The sequence below is a fragment of the Uloborus diversus genome, chromosome 5 (genome assembly GCF_026930045.1).
Source record: "Uloborus diversus isolate 005 chromosome 5, Udiv.v.3.1, whole genome shotgun sequence".
Classification (NCBI taxonomy): domain Eukaryota; kingdom Metazoa; phylum Arthropoda; class Arachnida; order Araneae; family Uloboridae; genus Uloborus; species Uloborus diversus.
The window spans coordinates 15,703,185-15,724,479 of record NC_072735.1 but is presented as its reverse complement, the minus strand read 5'-3'; the positions used below and the strand labels follow the sequence as shown (position 1 = coordinate 15,724,479).

At 32.0% G+C, this 21,295-nt stretch overlaps 1 protein-coding gene across 1 annotated transcript in view; it reads right to left on the bottom strand.

Annotated features, from left to right (window-relative positions):
- LOC129222306 (myosin-10-like) overlaps positions 1-21,295 on the bottom strand; it is a 55,772-nt gene that overhangs the window by 24,437 nt on the left and 10,040 nt on the right. The window contains exons 4-11 of the mRNA XM_054856792.1: positions 19,482-19,610; positions 11,640-11,780; positions 11,385-11,561; positions 7,546-7,623; positions 4,926-5,066; positions 1,562-1,618; positions 748-951; positions 244-360 (exon numbers count right to left, since the gene is read on the bottom strand). Of these exons, the coding sequence (XP_054712767.1) occupies positions 244-360; positions 748-951; positions 1,562-1,618; positions 4,926-5,066; positions 7,546-7,623; positions 11,385-11,561; positions 11,640-11,780; positions 19,482-19,610 (1,044 nt within the window). The remainder of the gene's footprint in view (positions 1-243; positions 361-747; positions 952-1,561; positions 1,619-4,925; positions 5,067-7,545; positions 7,624-11,384; positions 11,562-11,639; positions 11,781-19,481; positions 19,611-21,295) is intronic.

Below are 21,295 nucleotides of genomic sequence, written 5' to 3'. Positions count from 1 at the left end.
CCTAAATAAAAGTTAGCGGACCTGGGTCCCATATAAAAAGTTTTTTTTTTTTGACTTATTTTTATTTTCACTTCAAACATTTAATATCTTAACTCCTTATCTAATTTCGAACATTTTTGCAATTGGAAGTATACATCTAGGACTAAGGATTGAGAAAATAAAGGTCTTGGAGGTTAAAACGGAACACCCTGTATATGCAAAAAAAAAAAAAAATAATAATAATAATAACAACAATAAACAAACCTCATGTGTTTCAATTAAAGTACTTTCTTCTTTAGGAGTGAATTCCTCCTTTTCTTGTTCTCTTTTGTTTAATATTTCTAAAAATAAGTCTTTCAAGGTGCACACAACATGTAAGCCCTAGTGGGGAAAAGAGAGTGGAGATAAGAAAATAAATTCAACAATTTTTATTCATTGCTTGAGAAAGAGTGAGTGTTGCCATGACAATGGTATAATTATGTCACGTGAGTTTAAGAAGGTGTGATCTTATAAGTTTTAGCATGTGTGTTATTTTGAATAAGGTGTGGCGTATTGAATCAGAAAGGAGTATTTTGAGATACTTTTAAATAAATATGTTACAGTCTATTTTACAAAGTAGTAACTAGTCCTGCTTTTTGAAAGTTATTACTGAAAGCCTGAAAGTCAATAGAGTTTATACTCATTTTTACAAGTATTAAATGGAGTAATGTAAGTAAAATTTTCATTTTATACCATACGTTATTCTACTGAGGAAAAACAAAATAATACCTGTTCTTTAATTGAATTTACAGTAACATTCATCTTCATTTCCTCAGAAACAATCCTTCCTTCCATCTCTTTTCTCTTCCTACATATAATGTCCTCCATATAGGATTTTCGAGACTTTATGACTGCTTTGATTTTCTGTCGCTTATTTGCAATCTCCTCTTCAATTTGTTTAACTTTAACTTCATAAACTTTGTTAACAAATTTCTGCAATTTTTGAAAGAGAATTAATGATAAACATGAACACAGAACACATGCAAAATTTTTGTTTTGAGCAAAAATATCTTTTAGAATTCTTCAGAAACACAATAGGACAAATAAATTATTACTATATTTAGTATTTGGGAAATTCCCGAAATATTTTTGGTTTGTCCATATTGAAGAAAAAAAGGGTCCTTGAAAAAAGCTACAAACCAAACATAGTATGAAATTTGTTAACATTTCCATGCTTGAAGACATAACATAAAAAATATCCAAGAAAAGCTACAGAAATTAACCGCTTCATGGCTTGAATTCAAGTGTATCTTTAATGTTAACATTTTAAATACAATGATAATAAACAGCATGTGAATATTTTCTTGTAGTTTTGGGAGGATGAAAAACATTTCTTTCCTCCATTGGATGCATAATGCAGCACTTAATGTACTTATGAAGTATCAAATTGATTTTTTCCCTAAAATTGAATTTTTACTAAAAAATTTAATAATTACTATATTTTTTGTTTTATTAACTCAAAGATCTTAATTTATAAAAACGCTTCAACGCATAAACACATTTTAAGATCACTAGATTTGAATTTTTATAAAAATATCAATACCTCAGGTTCTTTCGCAGGCTCTTCTTCAAATTCTTCACTTGCTATACTGTGGGTATCCTGCAGAAGAAAAGTAAGTATTGTAGGTTATACATGGCGTTTAAGGAATCTTGGACACAAAACTACCAGACTTTCAACTAATTTCTAGCAATATATATACTAACAAATATTATACTAACAATTATATATATAGTAACAATTTAAAAACTAACAAATTGTATGCATACAATTAACCTTTTCCTTTATATAGGCATATTAGAAACAAAACACTCTTAGCATATATTTATCATATTATGCAATAGTTAATGTAGGGATTTTAGTAACATTATTTTATAAAACAAAATCTATACCAACAAGGCTATTATACTAAGGAAAACATAATCGCTGGGTATCCAACTCATGCAGTTAGTTTGGAAAGAACAAAAAATTCTTTTAATGGTGCAACAGTCGGTTTTTTATGGGAAAAGTCTTAGACCAGAAAGGGATCAAATAAATTTGTAATTTTGTCATTGACTAGTTTTTAATTACTTTCCCAATAAGGTCAATCCATCTCAATTCACCCAGGAAAAGAGGATTTTGTAACCCATATCCTCAGATTTTGATTAAACTTGGTGGATTTAATATTTCTATGGTGGTAAGTAACCATATGAGTTTTTTTGCCCATATGTGATCTGGTTTTTGTTTTACGGACCGTCAAACTTTTCAAAAAACTGAATTTTCTACCAACCGCTAAGCCTAATCTGCAAGCACACGTACTTCTTCGGTAAATTGTGATGGATCCAGAAATCTTTCAATAACTCCGAAAATTTTCAGATATGTTGATAAAGGCATGTAGATTTGACAAAAAATTACATGAAATTTATATAATGTAATTTTATACGAATAAAAAATTAATAAACTACGAGAAGCGTTTTTTTTTGGTGCAAAACACGAGTTTACTTAAGTGGATTTTTAATTAGGAGGCAGAGGTCCTATTCAATAATTTAAACATTTGAATCAAACCTTGTGCTGTGTTCAATCATTGCAAAGAATATAATTAGTGGGTTTTTTGGTTTTCTTGTTGATATTGCGCAATATATTCACATCAGTTTTCAGAGTTATTGAAAATTTTCTGGATCCGTCACAATTTACCGAAGAAATATGTGTGCTTGCAGATTAGACTTAGCAATTGACATAAAATGCAATTTTTTGAAAAGTTTGACGGTCTGTAAAACAAAAACCAGATCACATATGGGCAAAAAAAAATCATATGGTTACTTAGCACCATAGAAACATTAAATGCACCAAATTTTATCAAAATCCAAGGGTATGGCTTACATGGCCGGGTGAATGGACGTAGAATGACCCAATAGCAAATTTTTTAAAAAAAAGAAGAAAAAAAGTTGTGTAAAAAATAAAAAACACATACAAAACATAAAATCACATTACTCTACAATAGCCACTAAGTTAGAATTATGGGGAGTGTAGAAAATGAAGAACAAGCAAATCAGCTGCAAGAGGATCTAGATCATATTACGGAGTGGGCTGATAAATTGGGTATGGCTGTTAATGTTGGGAAATGTCAAGTGCTACATTTAGGGCATGGAAATAAGTGTACAAGTTATTATTTGCAAGGTTCAGTCATTAGTCAGGCAGAAAAAGTTACTGATCTGGGCGTCTTAATAAGTCAGGATTTAAAGTTCAGCCAACAGTGTAGCATAGCTAGCAGCAAAGCCAATAAGATGCTTGGGTTTATCAATAGATCTATTTCAAACAAATCTAAAGAAGTTCTTCTGCCCTTATATAGAAGTTTGGTAAGACCCCATTTGGAGTATGCTGTTCAGTTTTGGTCTCCTTATCTTAAGAAAGATATTAATGGATTGGAAAGGGTTCAAAGGCGGGCTACAAGGCTAATAAATGGACTTTCCTACTTAGATTATGATTCCAGGCTTAGAAGGCTAAAAATGTACAGTCTTGAGCAAAGAAGAGACCGAGGGGACATGATTCAGTTGTTTAAATTTATTGAAATGAACGATGTTACTGGGCTGAAGTTTAGCACTGAAAACAGGACAAGGGGTCATTGTTTTAAGCTATTTAAATCTCAGGCTAACATGGATATTAGGAAAAATTATTATTTTAGCAGGGTAGTGGAACCTTGGAACAGCTTACCGGAAGAGGTGGTAATGAGCAAGGGAGTAGATAGTTTTAAGAAGGTCATTGATCTTCACTGGGGATTGTAAATTGACTAGGACCAGACTAGCTGGGCCCAGAGCCTGTTGTGGGTCGTCAATTTTGTATTTGTATTTGTATATTTTATTCTTTGTTAAAGTTAAATAATTTATAATTTTTACATATTTCTCTAGTCACAATATTTTAACTCTTTTGTAATTTTGCCTCGCTTAAAATAGATTAATTTTACTCATTCAAAATAATTAGTTATTAAAATATTGAAAATAATATTACTACTAAAAATATTATATTAATATTACTTTTGAAAATGTATTGATTTATTTTGAAAAGCCAGAGCTGAAAGTACCTCCTTGCAGCCCCTTGCCAGTGCTGCAAGGGAAGCGTTAGCGCCGGAAAGAGTACTGGACATAAACGTAAGATTAATAATTTTCCCGATATATTTTGCAGTTTTTCCGAAACTGATAAATTAAATTTTATTTTTGAAAGTCAGAGGGTGAAAGTGCACCACCCTGCGGGCATTCAAGGACATACACATGACATGAATATCTTTCGTGATTTTCTTTGTCGTTTAAGTTTATTTGTAGCTTGTCCTGTGTTTAAAATGAATTAAATTTTATGTATTTAGCACAAAAAATGTTTTAAGAAAGTTTAAAAATAAAAAAAGTTTTTTTTAAAACAAAAACCTAGAAGGGAGGGGGTGGGTGCGAACGCACCTATGATCTGGCCACCTCACTTTTTTAAGGCACGAGCGGCCACTGCATTTACGAAATAGCATATAGGACTCCACGCACCAGTCGCTATAATAACGATGTCACAGTAATGGGAGTTTGTTCTAAAGAGCATTAATTATTTAATTAAAGTTGTGAAATATAATTGTTGAAAATAGGATTTTTTAAAGTTTTAGGGTCAAACACAAATGATGTCATTCTTTCAGGGGAGGGGGTTCGTGAAATTGTGACCAAGGGAAGGGCAGGAGTAACAAGAAGTGAGACAGACTTTTTAATAACAATACGCTTATGAAAAACAGCATGACATGTGACACGGGGAGGGAGTATGGAGAAGGAAGTGACAACAGGAGGAGGAGGGGTCAAATTTGCTAGAAAAAGGCGTAGCATCATTTATGGACAATCCCTTTGACAGAGAAATTTTCTCGGGAACTCAATGTCGAATAAAAAGTTTAAAATATCAATTTAAGTACCAGAAAATCTTCTAAACTTGCAGTTTTTACAAGAGAGCCTTCTATTTCCTCAAAATCCTTCATGATTAAGTATTCCATTTTAGCTTTTCTATCTGCCTTGATTTTGTTGAAGTATGAAATAAAGTTTCCAAATTGCATCTCCTACAACATTTAAAAAATAAATAAGAAAATAATAACTTTAGTATTCAGAATTTACAACAAAATGGGCACACACATTCAAAAGAGCAAGTAGTTTTTCTGCTCAATATGAAAAGTTGATGTTTAGTATCAGATTTTAGGATGAAAAGTAGAATTTGATGTATCATATGGTCAACAACAATTGCACACATTGGATGTTACAATTTCATCAAAACTCATAAAGTTTGTTCAAAAATGATTCGCTTTCAATGCAATTTTTTTTTTTTTTAAACAGAGGAAAGAAAAAAAATGTGAAACTGAAATATTGTCCGTTTACCACAAGAAGGCACTTGACTCCTCCTTCGTCACGTGGTATCCGATGACTCTATTTTGCTGTTTTTGAGACAAGGTATATTCGGATCATAGCATTTTGTTGTAAAAGCAGCAGTTTTTAAAATGTAAAAATAACTAAAATGACAACAGACAAGTGAAGCAAGTGATGTAAAGGACACTAAAACTTTTTTGCACATTAAAATGCCCGCCGAAGTTAAGGCTGTCTGGTTGTCTCATTTAGAAGCGTGTGGATTGCTTACCGATCACCCCCGCGTAAAATGGAACTCTGCTTTCGAGGAGGCGTGGCGAAGTGCCTTCTCCTGAAAAACGAACAATACATTTGTGCAATTTTTAATTTAAAATTTGACTTTCAAATGTGTCATTCTTGAAATGTGATATGTTATTCTTCAAATTAAATCTCACTCAATGAAATTTTTGGAACTTTAAATGCAAATTATATTACAAATTAATTAGGACTAGCCTAGCTGTACCCAGATCTCGGAGCTGGTCATGACTTTTGTATTTATTTTCCTACTCTTGCATTGTTAATCCTATACTCTTTAAAAACAAATTATGAAGAAATATTCATTATTACAAACAAGATACAAAAACTTGTAAGATAATTTTAAATATAATTCAATGAAGGTTAAAAAAATAAATGAATAAAAATAAAACGAATATTGTCAGGTGAACTAAATATTTTTTTGCACTTAAACTAGAGGACCCCACAGACGTTGTTCTGTTCAAACTTTGTAAATTGAAAAGTTATCAAGTGTTTGGACAAAAAATAAGTAAAAAGAAAATGTTTTAAGCTGCTTGGTGTCAGAATACGTATATTTGTTACAACTTGATTTATCTAATGCCCACTGCAAAGTTGTTTTATTAACTATTTTTTCTCCCGTACATAATGGTTCGTTCCTTCAGTCATACTCAAAGGATAAAAAGCGTCCTCATGTATTAAGTGTAAAAAAACTAACTATCCATTTAGAAAAAACTGGAAATCCCGCTGCAACATCCTCCATATGAAAAAGAATAAAACAATCGAAAGGAAATCGTTTAAAAAAATGATAAAGGTAAAAACAGTTCTATGAATAAGAAAAAAAATCATTCATCCCCTCCCCCGATGTAAAATAAACATTCTTCAACTAAAATGACTAAAAAATCTTTAAAAACGAAAAACAATTCTTTGCAATTTGAAATATTTCGCCAAATAAGCAAAAAATGCAATAAATTACAATAACAGTAGCTTTAAAATTTAAACAAATGATCATGAAACTCTATTGTTTATTGCCAAAGTCGCCAAGCCACCACGTTACTGTAATCCAGCCGACCAGTGAGAGAAGCCAACTCCGACCGATTAGCAATCCGATCTTTTGAACGAAAACTTTTAAAACTTCATATATTGCCTAATTTGTTCTTTCCACAAAGATAAAGATCTTCCACTGCACTGATCTTTTGTGTACAAAACTACCCCGTTGTAATTTATCTGGACGAAAATAAAATTTGTTTCATCTTTAAATTCCATCATCTTTTCCTTTAATTATGTACTGATTAGTTTGATAATCCTTAAAGTGTTCTTGACATTGGTGCCAAAACTCAGACAGATTTGAGCCGAGAAAGAAATGTTGCTAGGCACAGTACTTTCTGATCATTTAGTTAGGAGAACATAAAGCACCGATCCGGCCACATGATTCAACTACGACGAAAGAAGACACGTTTAGTCAATTCCTTCCAGTACTTTAGTTTAAATTATATCACGGGACCTTAAATCATATTTTTAAAGAAATGATGGCTTCACTCTCTCACTCTCTATGTTTTATCTATTCTCAATTGGCATATCATAGTAGGAAATTCCATTACAAAAAGCAGAGCTGGCTTTCTTATTGTCCTTTGGCAACGGGTTAAGTATTTATTTCAGTTCTCGCTCAACAATAAGTCAAAATAAATATTAATCATTTGGGAGATATAACCATCCAATGTTTAAATTAATTAATTAACTAACAAAAACGTTTCCGATTCGATCTATCGTGCTTCGAAACCATGCTTGCCAGAACTTAATTACACACAAAAAATTTGATCAACATCGGTGCAGCCGTTTAAAAGTCTTATGGTGACAAACTTCCGTATAGAAGGTAATTATATATTAAGATTACAATTTAAAAATATATACCTCTTTTACACTTGCTGTAGTTAAACTTTCCTTAGATTTAATACTGGCTGTGCTTCTCAGTCTCTGAAGACTTTTCCTCTGCAATATGTAAAAGCATTTAAGCATGAATATGTTATAGATAAGTTAAAATAAAAATTCAAATAATGATCAACAATGCAAAAAGCAATTAAATTACAATGTCTAAACAAAAATTGAATTAGTTAAAGTGAAACAATGTTATAAAGCACAAATGTAACGCAAGTTTTCATTTTGTTACATTATTTTCTCAACTTATGGTAGTTGCCAAGGTGATAAGTCTCAATTTGAATTCAAACTCTCAATTTATATGTATTAACTATATGACAGAACTTAAATCAAAAGTTTTATTACATTTTTTAAAAGTTGAAGAGATGGTAATTAAGAATCAAGTAGCTTTCAATAAATGACATAAAGTGCTGAAACATGAAAAAGGATTAAAGTGTGATTTTTATTTTCAATTTCAAAAAGGCTGCAGTTGAATTCATCAAATCTATAGGCTGACAATAACCGATATTAATTTATTAGTATGGTTTCAAAGAAGGGCTACTATGTTTGTAAATAGATTTTCTGATTCAAATTATGATTCAATGTTTAAAAGTCTAAATATAAACAGCTGGGAGGAAAGGAGACTCGGGAAGGATATGAAGCAGTTATTTAATTTTATTAAAATAAATGCTGATAAGCTTAATTTCTGCAAGGATGGCATTAAACAGGAATCATTGTTTTAAGCTCTCCTAATTTGGGGTTTTATTTTACATCAGAGACACTTTAACTTGCAATGAATTGGTAATTAATGATAAACCTAATGAGATTGATATGATTTGGCTGGAGTCGATGAGCAATAAGGGCAAAAAACTACGTTTAGGGAACATTTATAGGCCACCCAACTTAAGCCAGGGTCAAGATGAACAGATGTTTAGTGTTATTAGTGACATTTCAAGCAAGGGGTTAGTCATTATAATGGGAGATTTTAATTTTCCAGGAATTGATTGGAATAAATTTTACCATAGTAATAGCAGAGAAGAGGAATTTTTGAAAGTAATTGGTGACTGTTTTTTAGATCAAATTGTAACTCAGGGTACTAGACAGGATGTAATTTTGGATCTAGTTTTCAGTGATATGGAAGGTTCTGTTCAGGGGTTTTGTGTAACGGAACACATTGAAGACAGTGACCACAACAGTATTAGGTTTGGGATTAAATTTGATACGCACAAAGTAGAGAATTTTAGGTTTGTGCCCAATTTCAGAAATACTGATTTTGTGGCACTTAGGCAGGGTTTGAAAGCAGTTTTTTCTTCCGGATTGGACAATAGTGATGTGAATCTTCAGTGGGTAGAGTTTAAGGAAAATCTAGCAAAAACGGTTGGGGACCATGTTTCCTTCAGAAGAAAGGGTGTCAACACTAAAATTTGGCCGATGTGGTTCTCCAGGGAAACTAAAGACGATCTATATTACAAGCAAGCCGCTTTTCATAGGTTTAAAGAAACTGGTCACAGTGCAGATAGGCTCCAATATTGTAAGGCAAGGCGTAAATTTAAGTATTTGGTACGGATTCAGAAAAGAGAGTTGGAGCAAAGACTGGCAGATAACATAAACAGGAATCCCAAGAGGTTTTTTGGCATACGCTAATTCGGGGAAAGTTCAAAATAGTCATATTGGGCCACTGGTTGATGAGCACGGAATTTTAATTCAGGACGATAGTGATATAGCTAATGTCCTTAATAACTTTTTTTCAAGTGTTTTTAACGATAACTGTATCTCAACAGTTGACACCAAGAAGACACAAGCTATAGTACAGCTTGAGGACTTTGCATTTTCCAGGGATGACGTTTTACTTCATTTGAAAAAAAAATAAAGAGACTAAGGCTCCGGGACCTGATAATATTTATCCAAAAATTTTAGTTGAATGTGCGGAGGAATTTGCAGATGCAATCGTAAATATTTTCAATGCTTCTTATAACTCGGGGACAGTGCCAGAGGACTGGAAGCTGGCTAACATTACACCGCTCTTCAAGAAAGGGTGTAAAGGGAGTGCAGGAAATTATAGACCTGTGAGTCTAACTTCGGTGGTTTGCAAAATTTTTGAAACATTGATGAAAATTAAGATAGTAAATTTTCTAGAGACTAATAATCTATTGACTAGTTTTCAGTACGGTTTCAGGAAAGGTAAATCTAGTACAACTCATTTATTGCATTTCTATGACAAAGTTACCATAGCTTTGGACAATAAGAAGGCTGTAGATGTTGTTTACATTGATTTTCAAAAAGCTTTCGATAAGGTTGTTGCTCTACTTAGCAAATTAGCTGATATAGGAAAAGGAGGGAAAACTTTCATTTGGGTAAAAAACTGGCTGACTGGAAGGAAACAAAGGGTAGTTGAAAGGGGAAATTATTCTAATTGGAGTGAGGTTTTAAGTGGGGTTCCTCAAGGATCAGTGTTAGGGCCTGTTTTGTTCATTGTTTTTATGAACGATATTTATAAAAATATTTCTGGGAACATGAATTGTTTTGCTGATGATGTTAGACTTATGGGGAGTGTAGAAAATGAAGAACAAGCAAATCAGCTGCAAGAGGATCTAGATCATATTACGGAGCGCGCTGATAAATGGGGTATGGCTGTTAATGTTGGGAAATGTCAAGTGCTACATTTAGGGCATGGAAATAAGTACAAGTTATTATTTACAAGGTTCAGTCATAAATCAGGCAGAAAAAGTTACTGATCTGGGCGTCTTAATAAGTCAGGATTTAAAGTTCAGCCAACAGTGTAGCATAGCTAGCAGCAAAGCCAATAAGATGCTTGGGTTTATCAATAGATCTATTTCAAACAAATCTAAAGAAGTTCTTCTGCCCTTATATAGAAGTTTGGTAAGACCTCATTTGGAGTATGCTGTTCAGTTTTGGTCTGATTATCTTAAGAAAGATAGTAATGTATTGGATAGGGTTCAAAGGCGGGTTACAAGGCTAATAAATGGACTTTCTCTTTTAGACTATGATTCCAGGCTTAGAAGGCTAAAAATGTACAGTCTTGAGCAAAGAAGAGACCGAGGGGACATGATTCAGTTGTTTAAATTTATTAAAATGAAAGATGTTATGGGGCTGAAGTTTAGCACTGAAAACAGGACAAGGGGTCATTGTTTTAAATCTCAGGCAAACATGGATATTAGGAAAAATTATTGTTATAGCAGGGTAGTGGAACCTTGGAACAGCTTACCGGAAGAGGTGGTAATGAGCAGGGGAGTAGATAGTTTTAAGAGGGCCATTGATCTTCACTGTGGATTGTAAATTGACTAGGACCAGTCTTGCTGGGATCAGAGTCTGTTGCTGGTCGTCACTTTTGTATTTGTATTTGTATAATCCAAAGCTAATCATCATGTAGGAAAAAATTACCAGTCAACAGGGTTGCAGGTATTTGGAACAGTTAACCAGATGCAACTGTAATTTGCAATGGGGTTAATAGTTTACACAGGGGCCCTTATCTTCAATAGGGATTGATAAAATAAATAAGATCCTAAATTGCAATAATAAAATAATGCATAACTGAGGCAAAGGGATGTAAGTAGACATTTTCAAGTTTTGAGTAGAACTGGTTTAAAGTTGCGGGGCTCGGTAGGCTTTCATTGAAAAAGGTTTACTTTATTTCATTCAACTTTCTTTTTTTCTTTCGAAGTTTCTACATTATTTTTTTAAAGGAAAAAGTTTTACCATACAAAATATTTAATCAGATATGTAATAACCATCCCAAGTAAATAATATCGATTCAGCAATGAGAAACTAAGTTCATTTCTAACAGCCTGTGTTTTAAACTTAATTCAGAGCAGTACCTCAGAAATGCTTTCTCTTTTACGAGGTTCTGCTTGTACTTCTTTGAGAATTTCAGAAGCTTTCATTTTAACAGTATCTTCAATGTCCTTTTTACGAATAAATCTCTCCAGTTCCTCTTTCTTCAAAGAAAATGCAGCAAGAAAAATATCTTTCAAAGTGACAACTATTTCTTTACCCTAAGAAATAACTTAATGATAAGTACACAACCAAATAATAAAAAGAAACTTGAAGTTAAAAAAAAAAGAAGTTTATACCTCAGTATCAATAATTCCTTTTTCATAGGTTTCAACTTTTTGGAGCATTTCTATATCAATTGAAATGGCTTCTTTTTCTATTTTAAATGTTTCAAGTACATCAAAGTAACATTTTTGGCATGCTTCTAAAATTTTCATAGCCTTAAAGAGAAGTAAAGAACTGTAAAAAATTACTTGATATTTTTTGTTTATAACATAATTCAAAGTTATACTACAAGAGCACAAAATAACTTACAAAAAAAAATTTCTTAAGCTAGGAATCTAGTAAAGATTTCCTTTACTAGAAGCAGAAGATACCCTTATGAAAATGGTTGATAGAGCTTAATAGAATTCTATAGAAAACTATATAGAAGTCTATAAGAAAGTTCCTATAGAAATTATTTCTATATAATTCTATAGATATCCATATAGAATTTGATGATGAAGATTCTATAGAGAATTCCTTCTATAAAGTTCTATAGAAACTGCTATAGAATTTGAGCATAAGGTTTCTGTAGATAATAAATTCTATAGAATTTGATCAAAAAAACTTCCCTTACTGTAGAATTTTGTAAAAAGTTGAGAATTGGTTCATTTTATTTACAATTATAGTTTTCATTAGTGTTTATACAATACTTCTAGTTTGGAAAGGCTAAAAAGCCCTAATTAATTACAAAGTTTAATCCATAAAATGAAATAGTTTAATTCATAATTAATCTATTTAATTTTAAGAATAAATAATTTTAACAATTAATTATTTGTTAAGGTCATATTTTTTATTACAATGGCGGATTTAGTATGGTCTTTAATAATATTACTGTTACATTTTGTAATAGTTTGAAGGAAAAAAAACCAAACTTAATTAAATATAAAAAAAATCATAAAAGATAAAAAATTATTTATTATTTACAATGTTTAAGTTATTTTATAGTAATAATAAAACTTCTAAACATTGAAATTAATTCTAAGTGTGCGAGAAATTGTATAACTTCTTGTCATTGTTTAGTAAATAAAATAATAAAAATTCCAAGATGCAATCTCCGTATTTTGTTGCGAGAGCTTCCAGCAATATTTCTCTCAATCTCTTTGCACATGTGCCAGTCTGTTTTCCCCTTTCTGCCCCGAATGGCAACTCGTCCATTTTGCATTGCACGTGCGATCCAACATGCGCTGAAAATGGCCGAAACTTGCCGAATTCATTAAAAAGTATGTATTATTTTTGTGTTGTTTTGTTATATTTATATTTTTATTGTTATTTTAAGCCATTTGGGATTGAAAAAATTTATGAATAGTAGTTGTAAAACACAAAACTTGAATTTTAAATCCAGAATGAATTTTATTATTCATCGGAAATAGCATTTGATTTTACTAAATAGAGCTCATGACTGAGTAATGACATTAATTTACTAGGGATTTTTGCATTATTAATTTATATGTAAGTAACAATAACCGAAAGTTTAGTCGTGTTAACATTGTTTTTTTTATACTGATAGAGGTTTTAATATTCAATCAGCACTCCCAAATGGTACCACTGTCCAGTTTTATGAAGTGTCTTTATCTAACAATAATGTGTAATCGTTGTAATACATTGCTGCACCTAATATTTTTAGGCATAATTTGGTTTTGTCAAACGTATATTAATTATGTAGAGCATTGTCATTGTGTTTTATAAAGCTCTTAATAGGATCTAGAGGCTGTATAGGAAGATCTGTAGAGGCTCTATAGAAGTTCTATAGTGGCTCTATAAGAAATACCTGTAGAGAGTTTCATAGAATTATGGCCCAATTTTCTATAGGATTCTATAAAAAATAACTCTATAGAATTCTATACGAAGTATATAGAATTCTATAAAACTAATTTTATAGAAACTTATAGATTTTTTCACTATAGAATTCTATAGAAAACGTCCTATAGAAAATTGGGCCATAATTCCATAAGACTCTATATAGGTATTTCTAAAGATTTTTTTTATGGAATTCTATAGACCATTTTCATAAGGGTAACTACCCTTACGAAAATGGTTGATAGAGCTTAATAGAATTCTATAGAAAATTATATAGAAGTCTAAAAGAAAGTTCCTATAGAAATTATTTCTATATAATTCTATAGATATCCATATAGAACTTGAGAATGAAGTTTCAATAGAGAATTTCTTCTATAAAGTTCTATAGAAACTGCTATAGAATTTGAGCATAAGGTTTCTATACATAATAAATTCTATAAAATTCTATAGAATTTGTTCAGAAAACTTCCCTTATACTGTAGAATTTTGTAAAAAGTTGAGAATTCGTTCATTTTGTTTACAACTATAGTTTTTATTAGTGTTTATATAATACTTCTAGTTTGGAAAGCCTAAAAAGCCCTAATTAATTAGGAAGTTTAATCCCTAAAATGAAATGGTTTAATTCCTAATTAATCTATTTAATTTTAAGAATAATTGTTTTAACAATTAATTATTTGCTAAGGTCATATTTTTTATTACAAGGGCGGATTGTAGTATGGTCTTTAATAATAATACTGTTGCATTTTGTTATAGTTCGACGAAAAAAATCAAACTTAATTAAATAAAAAAAATATACTCATAAAAGATTAAAAATTATTTATTATTTACAATGTTTAAGTAATTTAATAGTAATAATAAAACTTCTAAACATTGAAATTAATTCTAAAAATGTGAGACTTCGTAAAAATTCTTGTCAAGGTTTAGTAAATAAAATAATCAAAATTCCAAGATGCAACTCCGTATTTTGTCGGGAGAGTTTGCCAGCAGTATTTCTCTCAATCTCTTTGCGCATGCGCCAGTCTGTTTTCCCTTTTCTGCCCCGAACGGCGCCGGCGATAGCGTCCATCTTGCACGTGCGATCCTCTAAGCGTTTTGCGATGAAAATGGCTGAACCTTGCCGAATTCGTTAAAAGTATGTATTATTTTTGTGTTGTTTTGTTATATTTATATTTTTATTGTTATATTAAACAAATTGGGAATGAAAAAACTTATAAATATTAGTTATAAAACAAAACTTGAATTTTAAATCCAGAATGAACTGCATTATGCATCGGAAGTAGCATTTGATTTTACTAAATAAAGCTCATGACTGAGTAATGACATTAATTTACTAGTGATTTTTGCGTTATAAATTTATATGTAAGTAACAATAACCGAAAGTTTGGACGAGTTAACATTGTTTTTTATAGTGATAGGGGTTTTAATATTTAATTAGCACTCCCAAATGGTACCACTGTTCAGTGTTATGAAGTGTCTTTATCTAACAATAATGTGTAATCGTTGTAATAAATTGCTGCACCTAATATTTTTAGGTGCAGTTTATGTAAAGCATTGTCATTGTGTTTTATGAGACTCTTAATAGGATCTAGAGGCTGTATAGGGAGATCTGTATACTCTATAAGAAGATCTATAGAGGCTCTATAAGAAATACCTGTATAGAGTTTTATAGAATTATGGCCCAATTTTCTATAGGGCAGTTCTATAGAATTCAATAAAAATAACTCTACAGAATTCTATAAGAAGTATACAGAATTCTATAGAACTAATTTTATAGAAACCAATAGAATTTTTCTCTATAGAATTCTATAGAAACCGGCCTATAGAAAATTGGGCCATAATTCTATAAGACTCTATATAGGTATTTCTAAAGAATTTTTTTATAGAATTCTATAGACCATTTTCATAAGGGTAGTCAATAATGAATTGTAGATGAACTAAAAACAAAAATATTTAACCATTATTAATCCTGTGACATACTGGTTGTCATTTAGGAAAATTTTTCCAATTTTTTTCCTGCAATTTTATTAAGAAAACTAACTAAAACTTGTAAGAACTTTCACTAAATGGTCAATTACTGGCAGTTCAATCTAATTATGCTCAGGTAACATCATTCATGCTGCCAATTTAAAATGAAAGAGGTAAGGATATCGACATGTGACATCAGAAAAACAAAACAATTATAATGAATATTATAGTTTTTTTTTTTTCAGAAAAATGTAGAATACAATAGCCTTTGAAGCAGAGGCGGCAAATAGGGGGGTCAAGAGGGGGCGGTCGCACCCCCAAATTTTTTGAGCAGAATGATAGAAAATGGGTGACTTCAATTTATGTAAGTCGGAAATAAATGTTCATTAAAGGAAATCTCGCTGGTTCTCAGCAACTATTTGATGAAACTCGACACATTCCCAGACTATAAAAAGTGTTTTTCGTTATTTGGATGATGACTTAGGAATTCATGAAGTATTTTCGGCTTTTTCAGAACATGGAAAACTGAACCATGGTTAATTTTAACTAAAAAAGACATTGCCTCGTATAGGCTAAATATTTCACACTTGTGTGCCCAGTGTAACGATGGTATGCTCAAAATGAGAGGCTCGTGAAAAGTGGTGCGGCAGCACGGTTTTCACATGAAAATTCCTTGATATTATGCATTCACTTTTACGCTCATTTTTTAAGTGTATATTTATTCGATGAGTGTTCATCGCTTTCTTTTGCTAGAAACACATTTCAGCTGCTCAATACATTGTAATGCTTTCATAGAAACTTCTTAAAAATGCATGTGATTATTGAATAAAAAACACATATCAACCAAATACCTTTTATGGGGCTCTATAATTATGCAATTGCGGAGTGACGCAAGATAATCTTCAAGAGTTAAAACGATAAAACATTTCTCTATAACTTCAAAGCAGTGATTTGTTGACTGGAAGAATTATTGCAAAACGATTCTTTCAATGGTGAAAAAGCTCATGCCCTTTAGCATGTATGACTTCGTTTAAATTTTTATCCAATTTGTTTGCATCGGAAAAAAGTTTTTCAAAAATGCTTTACTCTATTAAAATCTATATCTTCCATCTGCTACTCGACTATTCAAACCACAGTTCAATCTACAATTGATCTGTGCACCATACTACCACAGTTCAATCTACAATTAAAGCCGAAAATAGATTTTTTTATAGATGTATATTTCAATCAATCGTGAAATTTTTCAAAAAAATTCTTCCTCCTAGCCAATTTTAAAGAGGCGCAAAAAAAAAAAAAAAAAAGTGACAAAAATCTACATGATGATGTGAAGTCAAACATTGATTTTTGAATATTTTGTATGAAGTAATAGATTCAGTTTCGAATGAAATTAGCACAAGATTTGATGATAATTATTTTTCTGTATGGTTGACTGGGATTATGGTTATTTGGATTGGATTTTGAAAACGAAAAATAAAATGTTTCAACTGTGAGTAAAATTTTTAGCATAAGGCAAGAAAAATTACAAGCAATATACCCACAGAATAGTTTTCACATCCAGAGATTCGTCCTTGTTATGGACTCATAAGTTTGGAATAGTGAATAACAGAGCTGGAGGCAGATGGTATCTGATTGAAGCTGAGAGCGCCGACATGACTAGATTATTCAATGATGAAAAGTTAAAAGCCCCTTACAGTTTTTGAAGTAGCCTGGGTGATTTTGAAGAGCAAGATATAAAAAGTGTTTTCATACATAACTTTGTGTTACTTCAATTATTTTTTTAACTATTACAATCAGCTCAGCTAGAAGAGAAAGATTTTTTTTATGTCTCAGGAGGTTAGAGAAATATTTTCGGAGCACAAAGGGGAAAAAAAAACCTTTTCCATTTGACTGAACTGGCAAAACAGCACGACATTGGACACTGATAGATTAGTAACACGATTCCCTGCTCTTCCGAATTCCAAAAATCATGCATTATAACTTTTCCAAAAGGTATAAAAGCTTTAGTAGCGAGATGTTTTGTATGATAACTTTTTAGTCAATGAATCAAAATTTTAATTGTTTCTAAACACTAATTTTATTCATACTGAACCGATTTTATGACAACTTCTTGTTAACTAATGTGTGTTTGGTTTCGCTTAGGGGTTATATAAGAAACTCGACCCCCCAAATGAAATGGTGAAATGCCGCCCCTGCTTTGAAGCACCTTTTCAATGGAAAACCTTCACAGTTTGCACGTTATAGAAGAAGCAAAATACAGCAAAGGTTTCTGTTAAACATGTCGAAAATCAAGTCTATTTTTTAAAAAAAATTATGTACATCTAACAAAACTAGGGGGCTATCGCCCCCTGCTCGCTATCGCTCGCCAACCCCCGGAACTGCTTACGCAGTTCCCTGTGGATCGCTTCGCGATCCATGCTCGCTTCGCTCGCTCGCTGTATGCCAATACATTAGCCTAGCTAAAATTTTCCGTAAAAATTAAAGTTGGTAATTGCATTTAGGTCACCATCCATTTAACCAATATGAAAATTACGTTCATAATGTTAATTTGTCTGCTTTAGCCAGATTTTCGACAGTTTAACTTTGCTGTATGTAAGATGACTGCCTTGGCAATGTGCACAACTTTACCATTATAGATACAAAAGTGTCTGTCATTGCTTTGGAGAGATTGCACTTCTACCTGTTGGTCCGCGGAAGGTATTTTATTTCCCTTCTACCACCCATTGGAAAACCAATGAAGGCATTCCCCTATCCGCCACCTGGGGACGCGCCCTCTAGGGGTTACAGGCTCCCCCGAGGGATGTATTTACATTATTTACACTCTTATATATTTACATATTTACACTCTTATATATTCTAATCTGAGAAAACTTCCTCATATACACAATTAAAAATGTCCCGTTTGGGAGCCACAACTGACACTGCTTCAAAAGATCTTGTTCTTGATAATGCCACATAGAGCTGGCCATGACTAAAAACAGGCTCAGAGAGCACCAAACATATTTTCTCAAACGTTTGTCCTTCTTGTTGTTATTCTGAATCCTTGCCACGTCACGAACAAAAAATGGTTTAACTAAAAACGCGAAAACTCGCCAATGCTACTTTGCTTGCACAATACTAAAACTACTATAACCCTAAACAAATTTGGCGAAACCTTTCAGCTGAGAATAAAAGGAATAAAGTAAATTCTTTCTCGGTTATTCATTTTGAACTGAACTGTCGTACTGAAGATAGACGACGCTCAAAGCGCCTACGCGTTCAAAACAACATTGCCGATGAACATGATTGTGGAGCAATGTGTGAAGAATGCGAATTTTGTGGTGCTCTTTATTGGCAGAAAGAGCGTAATACTGCAAATAAATATACTAAATGTTGCCATGACGGAAAGGTGCGGTTACCGGCATTGTGTGACGCACCTGATCTGTTGAAGGAACTGCTGACTGAAAATTCCCCAGCCGCTAAAAATTATCGGCAGCGAATCAGAGAATACAACTCTGGAAATGGCTCGTCTTAAATTGGATTCAAGAACGGTTTCCTGCCTTCTTTGAGCTTTTCTTTGCTGATTAAGGTTGAAATGGGCCACAGCCCGACTCAAACTCATCTCAAAAAAAAAAAAAGTTCGTTGAGTATTCTGTGATTCAAGATTTCAAAACAACGTAGAAGTTTGTTTACATGATTTATCGGCGAAGTGTTGCCAACAGAGGTTTAGAAATTCACCCCTTCATTTGCCGGCACGTAAGAGAATTATATATATAGACAATGGATTTTCAATTTGAAAATAAAACCATTTTCTGGAAATTTGTGTTTTTTAAATGCATCTTTCAATATTTATTTCGGCATTATATTAAAAAAAAGATTTTTTTTTCGAACTTACTCTAAGTTATATTCCTATATCAGTTTTTAAACCATAAAACATTACTTTTGATATGTTTATTTTCATCGCTTAGAAAAATTCCATTGTATTTTAAATTAATACATTTTAAAAGTTTACGATCCTGGCAAGGTTTTACAAAGTTTTTATTAACCAAGATTTCCCACATCCAAAGCACTAGCGGTCCTAATTAACTCACATAATCAAGGTTCTACAGTAACTAAAACTTATTTAGGAAACAACATACTTCTGATTTCAAATCTTCTTCAATTTCCTTCAGTTTATTGATCAAAGGTGATAGCCATTGAATAACTATCTCATTTTCTTTCACGATTTTAGACAGGCGTGTTGAATAATCCTGACCATACTGAGCAACCTAAAACACAAAAAATTATTGTTTTTCTAAGGGAAGGATACAGCATAGATAATACAAACCTAAAGTGAAGAATACCAACAGACAGACTATGGGTCCAGCTAGTTCGTTTTTGGCCAATTTATTATTGCAAACTAAAGATCAAGAGATCTTTTAAAGCTAGTCACCCCATTGTAAGTAACAGTTGCTTCTGGTAACATTTACAAATGTCTGCATAATACAAATACAAAAGTAACGACCAGCAACAGGCTCTAGGCCCAGCTAGACTGTTCCTAGTCAATTTACAATCCCCAGTGAAGATCAATGGCCCTCTTAAAACCATCTACTCCCTTGCTCATTACCATCTCTTCCAGTAAGCTGTTCCAAGGATCCACTACCCTGCTAAAACAATAATTTTTCCTAACATCCATGTTAGCCTGAGATTTAAATGGCTTAAAACAATGACCCCTTTTCCTGTTTTCAGTGCTAAACTTTAACCTTGTAACATCTTTTATTTTAATAAATTTAAACAACTGATTCATGTCCCCTCGGTCTCTTCTTTGCTCAAGACTGTACATTTTAGCATTCTAAGCCTGGAATCGTAGTCTAAATGAGAAAGTCCATTCATTAGCCTTGTAGCCCGCCTTTGAACCCTTTCAATACATTAATATCTTTCTTAAGATAAGGAGACCAAAACTGAGCAGCACACTCCAAATGAGGTCTTACCAAACTTCTATATAAGGGCAGAAGAACTTCTTTAGATTTGTTTGAAATAGATCCACTGATAAACTCAAAGCATCTTATTGGCATAAGTATTCTTGTAGTAATTTTTGTAATATTTCTCTTTCAAGATAAGCTTGAGATTTGAAAAGTTTAAAACAATGACCCTGGTTATGTCATCTATGGAGAAATTAAGCCCATCAACATTCATTTTAATAAAATTAAATAACTGTATCATGTCATTGTTGTATCATGTCATTTGCTAGCAACTACATAATAAGACTTCGAAGCCTGGAATCATAAACTAATTCATGAAAATTATTGTTATCATTATTTTCATTTTTGTGCTACAAATTTTGAAACCTTCAATTTTTTCAAGTGAAAATTAATCCTTTCAGAAAATACCCAAAAAAGTTGACCCCCCCCCCCCCAAAAAAAAACATTGTTTTTTGGATCATTTCCATATTTATACCTTGCATTTTTTTAATCATTTGATCAAACTGTAACACTCTGTAATCCATTTGTTACTACTTCTAGAAAGAGGCATGGAGTATAAAATTCCAAACACATTTTTCAGCAAAGAGAATGGGGTTGTTTCCAAAATTTTAAAAGTATTTTTTTCTGAAAGTGCATGCTTAAAAACATAGAATCTGACCATTTTTAAATAATTTCTTTAAGTTTAATATTTTTAAAAAATTACTTAAATCAGTGCTCTTTTATCGTTTAACGCTGCTGCCGATGACATCACAAATGATTAAATTGCCATTCCCAGTCCAAAATATTAAATTTGTATCTTTACTCATGTGTATTGGCTACAACATGGTTGATAGCAAGCGCAGAGCAAAATTGTAATTCGCTTTTTGATTATCATAACGTGGAAATGCGGTTGAAAGATGCCCCATAGTGCATCATTGGTGATGCCATAAAGACTACGCCTTGTTTCAAGAATCAAACATTTAAAAAAATAATTAAAAGCTAACTGTTGGGAA